The sequence below is a fragment of the Culex pipiens genome, unplaced genomic scaffold (genome assembly GCF_016801865.2).
Source record: "Culex pipiens pallens isolate TS unplaced genomic scaffold, TS_CPP_V2 Cpp_Un0001, whole genome shotgun sequence".
Taxonomy (NCBI): Eukaryota; Metazoa; Arthropoda; class Insecta; order Diptera; family Culicidae; genus Culex; species Culex pipiens.
Window position 1 is genome coordinate 1,414,373 of NW_026292818.1, and position 12,603 is coordinate 1,426,975.

Sequence of the window (12,603 nt, forward strand, 5' to 3'; positions counted from 1 at the left end):
TTTTCTGCTCGGGTCTTCACCACTGTCAAACACTGAACTCGCGGGGACCTCTTCATCCATTTCAGTCAGCATGAAGCGTCAATAACGGCAACAGCGCACGAAGCATGGGAACCGTCACAGGTGTTCATTCTCAATTTATGTTTCATTCTTCGTTCGCCGAGGAGCCCGGCACACCAACACTAGTGCAGCGCACATGGTGTACGCAATTTTACTATCACTCACGCATGGTGGGGTTGTTTACGAGAGTTGCACGGTGGGTTGAGGGTTGGGGTGGTTTTTGGTCACAATTGTTTTCTATGTTGATTTTGTTGATTTTGGTTATGTCTCTGTTTCAATTGTGTTTTTCATTATTTTTTCTGTCAGTTTTTTAGTTACGTAATTCTGATATATTTTAGATTTCTTGGTAAAAGTAAAGCTTTCAAATTAAATTCCACTTTGTTTTACCTATTTTGTCCACGTATCATAAAGCATAATCCAGACTGTTGATCACCGCCTGCTATGTGTATTTGTTGTGATGTTGAGAGCATGGTGAGAGCAGCTGAGAGCCAACATTCTCTCCCTTCTCATTAACCCCCCGGTTTGAGTGTGTTTGTGTTCGGCTTGTTGGCTCAGCCAAAGGAATCATAAACCGCTCCGTTCAAACGTTATCGTGAATGCATTGAGTGTGGTCGCGCGTACGGATTTTTGCGGGTGTCTCTCTCACAAACCAACCAACTACCGACAAGGAGTACAACACAAAAAAAACTGTTTTCTTCTCAATGAAGTGAAAAATACAAGCGAAAACAATTTTTAGACAAAAAGAAATTGCGGTTTGGTGAGAGGATATTTAAATTATGTGGATTAAACCATAAGCGAAAAGTGGTCACCTTAATTCCGAAAAAGAAACATTAGTGTCGACGTTGTTCCCCCGGCGGTGGTTTAAGGGAAGGATACAAACCATCTTCCCAGGAGTGAGGTTATGTTGCAGTGTTTTTTGCTGTTTATTTTTTTTTTCCTGTTACTTTTGACACTTGAACGCTGCTGCTGCGCGTTGTGTGACAGTTCACCGTGGTACGTAGATGTTTATTTGCTGGCTACCGCCGTGCGATAGCGAATATTTTTTCTGTGAATGTGTGTTCCTGTTTGTGTGTGTGTGTGTGTGTTTGTGCTAGGGTGGAATGCGTTTGTGTGAGGGTAACCGACCGACTTGTCTACGCCGCCGGAGGGGGAGTGGTGCCAGATGTTTCCTGAAGTGCGTCCCTAACAATTTTTCGTTGATGTTTGTTTTGATGTTTGAACAAGAGGCACCTTTAAACTTCCGTAATACCGTTTTAACAACTGACATTTTGAGATTGAAGCTTAGCTGATGTTAGTTATAAAGTTTCCTATCAAACATAAACATAAATTGATTTGATTAAATTATTGAAATTGGCCTCATATTGTACAAAAATGTGTAGACTTGTTCTAACCTTATTACATTAAAATTATTTTCTTATTTTAAATAAACAATTGAATTACTCACGGATAGAAATCCCGTACGCTTATCCGGGAACTCTATGGAACTAAACATTGAATGGTTTACAAAATCGTCAACATTCTGATTTTGAAAAAAAAGGTGTCGATTTTGAAAATATTCGCAGCGAAATCGTAAATTTTTGTGACTATCTTGAAACATTGCCATGTTTATAAATTCGACAACATAGAGTTTCCGGATTAGGAAATGTTTGCATGGAAGACTCTGTTGCATCTATGACACTTAATCAAATATATGTTTTTGCTTTAAAACATATCTCTACGAAACAGTTTCTTTAGTTTAAAAAAAATGTACAATGGAAATGCGATATTATTATCTGAAAAAAACTGTTGTAGCGATCATGTGCCTCCACAAATTTTGAAAAAAACTTTTGCCTAAAAAAAATATAAAACATCATTCAACGATTTATTGAATGAAAGTGTATTTTTTTTAAATTCTTCAGTCATTTTGTGTTAAGAGCAGATAAAATAAGGCAATAAAGTGGATGTTTAAAAAAATGATTTTTTAGGAAAAATTTGGGACTCAAGGCTCAAAATCGAATGAAAGTCGTATTTGACTACTATTTTAAAAAAGGTCTATATTAATCTTTTGAAAATCGAGCTTCTCTCTTCAACTGGTTGGGTGTGTCCTTCTGAAACTTGTTTTTCACTAAATAATTGTTAAAAGATTTAACTACAGATGAATAAACTCAAACAGCTAATATGGCGTTTTACAATAAGTGGTTTTAACGAAAAATGTATGATATTTAACATCATTTATGGGGTTAAACATGCCGCCCGTGTGGATCAATCGGACCGCGCCCTGGACTCACAATCCAGAGGTCGCTGGTTCGAATCCCGCGGCGGGCGCTCTAAAATTCTTTGTGTAAATATGGGTATTCGGCGCCGTCGCTCCGTGCCATACTTTCATACACTTAGGAGCCCAGGGCAGCGAAGTCCTTGTAGATAAAAAGGAAGACACTAGTGGTTGGTACTAGCAATGGTGGCCGACAGCTATAAAGTCAACTTCGTTTTTCGTTATGGGGTTAAGGGCAGCTTGACATCAATCAATAAGTTTGCAAACTCTTTCAGCATTAATAACAGTAAACACTGTTATTTTTAAAGTAATTTTTTATATATACCTAATGTTGTTAATTTTAATTTTCACTGTGCATCAAAAATCATGAACAAAATAATTGAAAACTGATAGAATAATAGTGAAACATGAGAAATTCAACTCAAGCAGTACATTCATAGAACGCCAGAATGATCTATAATTTATTTGGATTTTTTTTGTTGATTTTATCTTCTCAAAATAATGTTTTTTTTACTATATCGAAATTGATAGCACATTCTATTGAAAACAAGTCCATCAACATTGTACAACAATATTTAGGTGTATTTTTTTCGAGTTTTAAAACTAAGTTTTAAAGAAAACACAGTAACTTACTAAGTTTCATTTTTGTAGACGATAATAAGGTCGGTAGCAAGCAATCGGTCGAGTTCAAAAAATGATTTATGTTGAACAGAAGTTGTTCAAAAACTGGCGTCCCGTTTCACCTTTACTTGAAATTTATCAGCCCTTATTTCAAAAGCATCAGCTGTAGGGCGTCCAATTTTCCCGGGTTTTGAATTTCCCGGGAAACGGGAAAAATATTTTTGAAATCCCGGGAATTCATGGGAAATTTTAAAAACAGTAATAAAATCTTTGTTTTCATTATATTTGCATGTTTTTCAAGCTTAAAATCATAGAATTAGCTCAATACTATTCATTGGTGGTAATCTACACTGCAATCTAAACAAGAATTGCAGTTTTTAGATAGCCTGAAAGATTTTTTTTGTTCTTTGTTGTGATTTGGTTTTTTTATCTATTATATAATCCAATGTGATTGAAATTAAATAAGTTTCTTATTAAAACATATTTTATATTTTTCATATGTCATGACTAGAAAAGCCTAAAAAAATCTTTTCAAATGTCTAAAATAACAAATAAAAAAACAACAAATAAAATTATACCAGTTAAATTTTAGATAAGTTTAGACAATCATGGTTTATATAAAAAATATTTTACAAATTTTCTTGAGGTCATTACCGCCAACTAGGGAAAATCGACACTAGAGTCTAAATAGGTACAGGAGATTTTAGAGCAATTAATTTGGAGATAGGTGTACTAATTGTTTTGCTCTGTTCCTGTTTTAAGTGAAATCAATATAAAAATCAAAACATTATGCAAAACAAAATGACTAAAACAGCTGTCTTAATTCGATATATTCGTCTTGATTTGCCAAAAATGTTTCATGAAAATATTTTAAGATTATATTATTTATTAAATTTAAAATCATAAATATACGTAGTCTTTTCAAAAATATATACAATTTAATAAAAAATATTTAAAGGGCTGGGAAATTTACGGATCGATACTTTTTTTTACAAATTTGCTTTATAAGTCAAATTTATGCTGATACCTAGTTTGAATAGGTCCTACAAACATATGAAAACACAAGCCTTACCCGAAAAACTTCGTCTTTTCTTTTTTTCGTTTGTTGACGTTTTTAATTTTTTTCCTTATCAGCCTCCTGTGATCAAAATTTGATTTTACGCAACTTTTCCCATACAATCTGCAAGTTTTACCGGAATCGGTTCCAGAGTGGCCAAAGTTGTAACTTTTTGGCGTAAGAACCTTCCTTGGACTTATACGAACCCAACGCAACAAAGAGCACCTCGATCGAATTGATTCGCGTTCGAACAAAACCATCGAAATTTTTTATATATATATATAGATAAAAGCTTATAGGACATTAAAAAAAACCCTGGATTATGCTTAATGTTTCATTCTTATTTTTTTATCGTTGTTCATCTGTTTCCACTACAAAACCTGATTTTCCAGACAACAATTAGTTATTTTTTCCAATTTCGGGAATTCCCGGGACAAAATACAAAAAATCCCTGTGTTGCATTCCAAAATAGTAAAACTATGCTTAAAATACTCTTTGCAATAAATAAATAAATAACGAAATTCGATTATTTGCCTATGTTTCAGAGTACCATTCCTAGAAGTACTTTTACAAAATGTCATCAGAGAATTATTTTACAAAAATAAAAAAATGGGATTTTAAAAGTTAGTTGTTTTAATTTTTTCATATGATTGTCTCTATGATTAGGTACACATCGACCAGAGCTTTTTACACCAAGGTACTCGTTACTTACATTTCCGAATCTTCAAAATTGTGGAAACAATTTACAATTATTTACACAAAACAGTACTTGAACAAAAAGTATATTTTTCGCAGATTTTTTTTAAATTAGAGAAAAATGCAGTTAAGTGTATATCCTACAAAACAAAGAAGATTAATCATTCTTCTCGAATTCGAGCGTAAAAATGAAATTTTCTCCAAATTAAGACATGAACGACTCTTTGTAGAGTAAAGTAACAAAGTACCATGCGTCTCCATGTTTCCATTTTACATTTCAATGGAGACGCATTGTACTCTACACAGAGAGACTGGCTAAGACGAATCCAACAATCGAAGAGTTTATTTTCGTCCTGAATAATTATTTCGAGCAGTTTAAAGAGTGTCTTATTCAACAAAATTCAAATTAAGCTTTAGTTGATCTAGTCAAATTATAAGGTAACTTGACCAAATCTTCAATCTTGACGAAAATTAATCATCCGGTTGCTGGATTTTTGTTTTTGGCCAGTCTTTTTGAATAACATTTTAAAAGTTTCATAAGAAGTTTACCCTAGTATCAATTTAAAAAAAAAATAAAATAAGTTGTCTATTGAGTGAATTTGGTCACAATTTTTCTGAGCAACCTGTCGAAATCTTTCCAAAACCTGGCACCCCTGTTCTCCGTCGTCGTCGTCGTCTTTCTACCGTCGGTCGTCCCACACACATAGCCGTCGTCAATCGGCCCGAGAATGAATTTCCTTCATTCAGCAGTAAAAAGGCCCCCAATCGGCGTTCCATGTATATATTTTTCGACTCCCCTCTCCGTTTCTCTTCTTTCCAGACCTTTGCCACCGAGCTTTTTTGACAAACAACTTCGGCCGAAGGGACCAGAGCATCGATTTTCATTGTCGTCGTTCTCTGCGCAACAGAACTGGCTGCCTCGGCTGCTGGTGCCGCCGCTGGACCATTCCATCTCCGTCCAGGATAGATATTTTTTCCTTATTTTTCGGGGTTTTTTTTGCGTTTTTATTTGCGGAAAGAAAATTGTGCTCAAGATTGGTGAATTGGGTTTTGTGAATGAAGTTAGGAAGTTTAGCCGGACTTGTCCTGTAGTGTTGAGTGAGGATGGTGTCGCAGCAGTGGTCCGAAAATTCGGCTGCTGCAGGCCAGAGGCCATGATCCGAGCCTAGTGAGTGAGTGACGGTGAGGGACGGTTCCCCCGGGGGAAAGTATCACAGTGAAGAGCGCGAGGAAAAATGAACCGAATGTCTCAAATGGTGATGAAGATGATGGCTCGAGAAATGGTGTGATGCTGGAGAAATTCCAATGAAATAGTTTCACACCGCGCCAGGCAGGCAGGCAGGCAGTGCGAGCTTTCAGTCCCCACACACAGAGATTCCCACGGATTTGCCACAGGCCAGAGTGAGACAGTGAGTGAGTGAGTGAGTGAAAGAAGAGTGTAAAGGCAGACCTCGGTCGCAAAGTCACAAGGAGTGTGCTCTGAGAGGAGGTAGTGGCCTTGATTTGCCCCACCTGGCCCCTCTCTCCCCCACCCCACCCAGCAAAATTCAGGATCACCACCAACAAGAAGAATAAAACTAGTTCAGACACAAACCAGCATGCCACATCAGTACGGAATACCGGGCTACGGCCAGACGCCGCCGAGTCCGCCCACGCATCCCCACGGTGGGGCCCTCATTCCGCGACTCTCGGCCGCGGTCTCCGCCAGCCAGCAGCAGCAACAGCAACAGCAGCAGCAACAGTCACCGTCCGCGATGCTGGGCCCCAACTCCGTAACGCCGATCTACCGGGGGCCGATCGAGGAGCGACGGTTGACGCGCGAGGCCATGGAGAAGTACCTGCGGGATCGCAACAACATGATCATCGTGATACTGCACGCGAAGGTAATTATTTATTCATCTTTCAATCATCATCAGCGAGCGAGCTAGCGGTGAGGTGAAATGTGTCTTCCTGTGTTGAACTCTAGAGCTAGACACAATAGAGAGACGCGTGAAGGAAGGGCTATCATTTGCGCATTTACCTGTGGGTTGTGGTAATGTGGACTAAGAAAAAGTTGGAAGATTTATTTTTAATGATTTTTTGGAGAGACTTTCGCGTGGCATCTTGCGTGATGGTTTCAAAAGTTTGCAGACAGTAATGAATTTTGAATTAAGGAAATGGATAAATTATTACAACACTACTTGAAAATTCCTGCTAGCCAAACAAATTATTATAGGATTTTAAGCGTATTTTATATGAAAAATCGCTTTACAAAATTGTTACATTTTACTGCATTGATAATTTCAATTTTCCTTTTTTGTGTTCTTGCAAAGCGTTTTTCTTGAAACACTAAGTTCATTTATAGGTGCAACGATATCTCGAGATAAGATGAACCAAATTGGCTAATGTTTGGAGTGAAGACTATTATCCTGTGTGAAAAAAATGTTTTTTGTTTCAAATAAAACAAAATCAATAACTTGCTTTTTATACGGAAAATAATTAAAATTTCCTCGAAGAATTTTTCAAACTTTTCAATAATAAGCCTTTCTCTTGTATACGGAACCCCAAATATGAGCCGATTATCAAAATACCTGTTTTTAATCCTGAAATCTTCAAAAAGTCGTATCTAAATATTATTTTACCAAAGCAGTTCCAAAAATACATTTGATGTCCTTAAATTTGTTTTAAAAATAGTTGGTACGTAACCCCTTTATAAAAATTGACTCATCCTGGCAACAAAATTTGCTCTACTGAAAATTTAAATTCAAATTTAAATATTTTTTGAATCTTACTTTGCAAACGATGTCTTCTTGTGAATTCAAATAATATTTATCTTTAATGGGCAGATAGTTTTTCTGATCCTTAAACTTCACAATTATTAAAAAATCATCATCAAAAGAATCTGAACAATATCATTTCCAGAAGTGATTTCAACCGACTATATTTTACTATTTATTATCATAAAAATAAAAATAAAATTACAGAATAAATATAATTTATGAACAAACAATTGTCACAAAGTGTTTTGATGTTGAAAATGTTTGGAATTTGATTCCACTGGGAGACAATCTGGAAAACCCACTAGACTATAAAATCGGAAAAATATCATAAGTTTAGTTAAAATTTAAAATATAAAAATAAATTTAAATAAATCTCCATTTTTCTTTAAAAATATTATTTTTAATTTATGTAAAATGATTTTTCGGCAAAACTTTTTTTTGGCATTGCGTTTCTTATGATATAATTATCTCTAGTGAACTTATTTTTAAATTTCAAAATAAATTTTCAGTAGGATCTCAGTTTTCCAAATAAATTTGCGTATCAATGCCTGGATTAAAAATTCCAGAATTAACATAGCCACATTGTTTTTTGAAGTTTTATACCATTTTTGAATTCAATTTACTTAATTTATAACCGAATGAATTCATTTTTTATTTTGAAATACAGTCATCCCACTTATTCGGAACACCCACAAATTCCGAACACTTTTGTGATAATTTGTCAATAGCATGCCAAAATGCAGTTTTTCTGTTGGCCCTACTATTTGTAGAACCTTTATTTGGACATTCTCTTGCTATTTCACTTGTAAAAATAGTACTTTTTGAACAAAAAACTTCATTTCAAGACTATTTTATCCAGAGAAGCAAAAACTGCCTCCAAATTGCCTGTTCCATAATTTTGGAATGTTATTGTGTCTCTCACAATTGTGGAACACCTGAATTTAACTGAAATATTCACACAAAAAAGTTATCAGGCCATGGATAAAACATCACTAAGTTTCACTGGTTTCATTGTATGAAGTCATTATTTTGTTACAAATATGTACTCCTGGAGATATCCAAAGTTTGTTTACTTCCGTAAGAAAAAAGTGTTCCGAATTTGTGGATTTCAAGGGTCAATGTTTTTCTTTAAAAAATGATATAAAACGTAAGAATATATCAATCGGAAGATCATAAAAAAAGCTTTCACATGAAGGTCAAAGCAAATAATTATGTTCAACTATCGATTTTCTATGCTTTTTGAAACATCGGCCGATCTGTAAACCGTTCCGAATATGTGGGATGACTGTATATTTCAACAGTAAAATAACTAAAAATATAATGTGTTTAGATTTCAATGTGGAAAAGTGAAACATTAATTAAATTCTATTCTTTCTCTTTCGAGTTATTTTTTGTTTTAATTTAGAAAAAAATAAAATTTTCTGTCTAACATCTTATTCTCAAATATACAACACGCACACAAAAATAGGGGTTTGGGCGGCTTTAAATTTTTTTTTCATCTGAGTAAATTTAGAAAAAAATATTACTATGTAAAGTAATATTTTAACGGAAATTTACGATTTGATACAATACAATACTTTTTACCATCATGTTACCAATTTTAGTAGAAAAACTTCAACATATTATTATTGTGCGCAATTTCGTTTTATGTAAAAAAAACTTTAAAATGGGTAATATCAAATATCTTTTTTTTAATCAATAATTTTGATCGTAATGACTATTAAACATTTTTATTGCATTTTTATATGAACAGCTGCCAAATTGTATAAATACTAAATGAACTGAATTTAGTTTTGTACGGACGAACTGATGATTTAAAATGTCTTTTTTTTTTGGTCCAAAACAAAGTATCACACAAAATTCAGCCAACTAATAAAATGAAAAAAAAAATCAAAGAATTTTCTGATTCTTGGAATAATCGCTCTTCTTTAGTTTAAAAACGAGTTTCTTTTTTTTTTTTTTCAAAAAACGTTATGCAAACAACTATTTAATTGTTGGAAATTATGCAGGTATTTTTTTTCGTCTTTACCCAAATTATAAATTTTAAAGTTAAATTATTTAAAATGAAAATGATTTTCAAAACGTCCTTATTGCCATTTTCTGCTGTCTTATAATAATTTACATAATTTTCTAAACATAACGAAGTTTTATTGATTTTGAGTTTGGAAAATTGACGGGTTTCGATAAATTATGGGTTTGAATTCAAATCCGACCATACACGGTTTCGTTTACAACTAATACCTGCGACTTTTTGAAAGCTATTCTGAGAAATGGAAATGTTAACACCCAAACTCCCAAGCTCGAGAAAAAAGTGCGATTTTCCATATAAAAAAAACGAATATAAATAAACATTCCCACCTTTTCCAGAGTTTGGGAGATTAGGTGCTAAACGTAATATATGTACCAAAAGTATGCATTTTAAAAGTATTTAATACTCAGGTCACATAAAAAACATTGTGATTTGATTGAAAACCCTCTTATTGCAAGCGTTAATTAGACTGACTTCGATGAATCTTATTTAAAAGACTCTTAAACATGTTCTTAAAATGTAACGAAACACGAAATCTTTAATTAAAAAAATAGTAAAAAAAAACTAATTATCTTTTCCTTAACTTACCTAAAGTCAAAAAAATATTTGAATTGGCCTTGGTACAATAAAATCATCTGTTTATGTTACTAATAAAGCTGGTAAGCTACACTTTTGTAATATTAAGAAATGTTAATGGTTTTAAAAATGTTTCTTGTTATCGAATGTTTTTACGCCGGTTTGCACGCAATCGTAAAGTACAATTTAGAACGCAGTTAATTTAGAAAAGCACTGTCCAAAAGTTCTCACCCTACCGTCCACTCAACCAGCATAACTTCAGCCAGAACCATCCTTGAACATGACATTGAAATATTTTTGCTCTTCGTAAGCACTATTTCAACCTGCCAGCCAAGTTGTGACAGTCAGCGAATGCAGCCCTCATATCGAGTCAAGAAGCTGCGACGGCGCATCAGTACTTTTAGCCACAGAAACAGAGTCCGCAAATTGCAAAGGTCGAAAAATGTAATGCTTTAACCATCCAGTACACAAATTTAGAGGGGAAAACCGAGAGTTGGCAAGTCCCATAAAATGCAACACTTTGGTGGTTCTGGTTCTGCTGCTGAACCCAAACCAGCATCCAGCATCCAATATACTCTGTTTGGGATGAACGCGTGAGAGAATCGAAGGGAAAAAAGCAGCATCCCACCAGACCAGCAACAGACAAGAGAGATGAGGTTTTTGATGTGCGCAAGGGAAATGATTGAATTTGGTTTAATCACACTCACAAACGCACACACACTCGGGTACATGAGATCGGTTCCCAGCGAAACTCATCTCTCTCTCTCTCCTCTTGTGTCCATCCGTTCGTCGGTCGGTCGGTTTGACTGTCTCTTTCGCTCTTGATTAGTTTGGAGGAATTTTCTCACGGTACTTCTTGCTCGGTGTGGCGGCGGCGGCGAAACCGCTCTCGGAACATAAAGTGTTGGGTGGACCGTGGACTGCAGTTTTTGTTTATTTAAATATCTAGATTTTTTTTAATAGGTCCTATAAACATATGAAAGACAATAGCTTAAAGGATGTTTAAAAGAACTCTTGATATTATCACAAATTATTTTCTTAACATATTTTTCTATTAACTTTGATAAACAAAAATCTACAAAAAAAACTTACATTATAAACTTTTTTTTACAGATTTTATGAAAAAAAAATATTTTAAAGATTAAAAAATCGCATATCGCATGATCAAATCCACTCCACTTTACGATACCGAGGAGGGAAGTCTGTGGATGGATGTTTGATCGTTTTGTAGTTTGGTTGTTGTTGTTGATGCTGCTGTTATTTGTCGCCGGCCTTTGTTGGCCGCCCTTTTTGACCGGCTGATCCAAGTCGAGAGGCTGGCTGGATAGGATGGTGATGCTGGTGATGGTGTAAATCCGGGCCGATGATAGAGCAATAAACTACTTGAATTCGATTTATGTCTGGAAAGCGGAACTTCCTAGCGGACAGCATTATGTTACGGGGAAAATATTTGGATATTGTCAACTTGGTATTTATGTGGCGTTTTGGAAGTCTCGGATATAGTCAGTTGATGGAGTTAGTTCTCTTCATCAGAGAAAAGTGTATTCTTTATCATTTTAAAAATTAGAGGTATTTTACACATTTTTATTTCCTGAGTTTATTTAAGGTCCTATAAACACATGAAAAACAATAGCTTAAAGGATTGAAAAAAAAAAACTCTAGATTGTAACATTTTGGAATATTTCAAATAGTTTTTATTCTTGTTCTTATAATTTTAAAGAAAAAAACACAAGCATTAGTTCATGGACGTATTTATGAAGTTTGAGGGGAACATGAAAAATGATAGGATAGGAGCAATAGAAAAGCAAAGATTGACAACCATAGAGTCGAGTGAAATATAAATAATTTTCCTAACTCGCATTTTTGCTACTAATTTGTCGCTAACATTTCAAAAAGCGATATGTCTAACGCAAAGGCTACGTTTATAGCACGTTTTAAGATGTTTCTGACGAATTTAGCTCACATCTTAAGAGGCAGTTTTAGTAAATTTTGGTCGGCGTGTTCTAGAAATCGTATCAAGGTTGCTAAATTGGACGAAACTTTCAGCGTTTATTTGTCAATACAGTACATGTTCGGTAACTGGGTGTTTTGACAATCGTCAAAAAACAATAACAAAGCAAAATGATCGAGGGGTCAGTTGATGCAAAAATAATTATTGTCGTGATCAGACTGGATATTATTTTCAATTTATCATTAAATTTCATGTCATATTCAGCGGATTATATTTTATATTGATATTTTTTTTAAATTGTATTTTTTGTAAACAAAAACGTCCCCCTCGTCATTTTTCGATCAACCCAGTTAGCGATCAGCATTCAAACCAATCCATAGCGGAATCGACGTAACACCTTATAATGTGGCCCTCTTAAACCTTGCGATTTCGTCAACGGATCCACAGGCGTGTATCGTTCTTTTTGCGACAAGACTCCGCCTCCCGGGTCTCCTAAGTGTGAAGGTATGGCACGGGGAGAGGGCACCGAATACCTATACTAACACTTAGAATCCATAGCAGAGGCGCCGACTAGTCCAAAATGTTGGGGGGGCACGGTTGTTTTCC

General features: G+C 34.8%; 1 protein-coding gene across 1 annotated transcript in view; it reads left to right on the forward strand.

Annotated features, from left to right (window-relative positions):
* Positions 1 to 671: 671 nt before the first annotated feature.
* Positions 672 to 12,603, forward strand: part of LOC120418258 (suppressor of hairless protein-like) — a 34,552-nt gene continuing 22,620 nt past the window's right edge. Inside the window, exons 1-2 of the mRNA XM_039580578.2 lie at positions 672 to 1,050; positions 5,503 to 6,565. Of these exons, the coding sequence (XP_039436512.1) occupies positions 6,281 to 6,565 (285 nt within the window). The 5' untranslated portion in view covers positions 672 to 1,050; positions 5,503 to 6,280. The remainder of the gene's footprint in view (positions 1,051 to 5,502; positions 6,566 to 12,603) is intronic.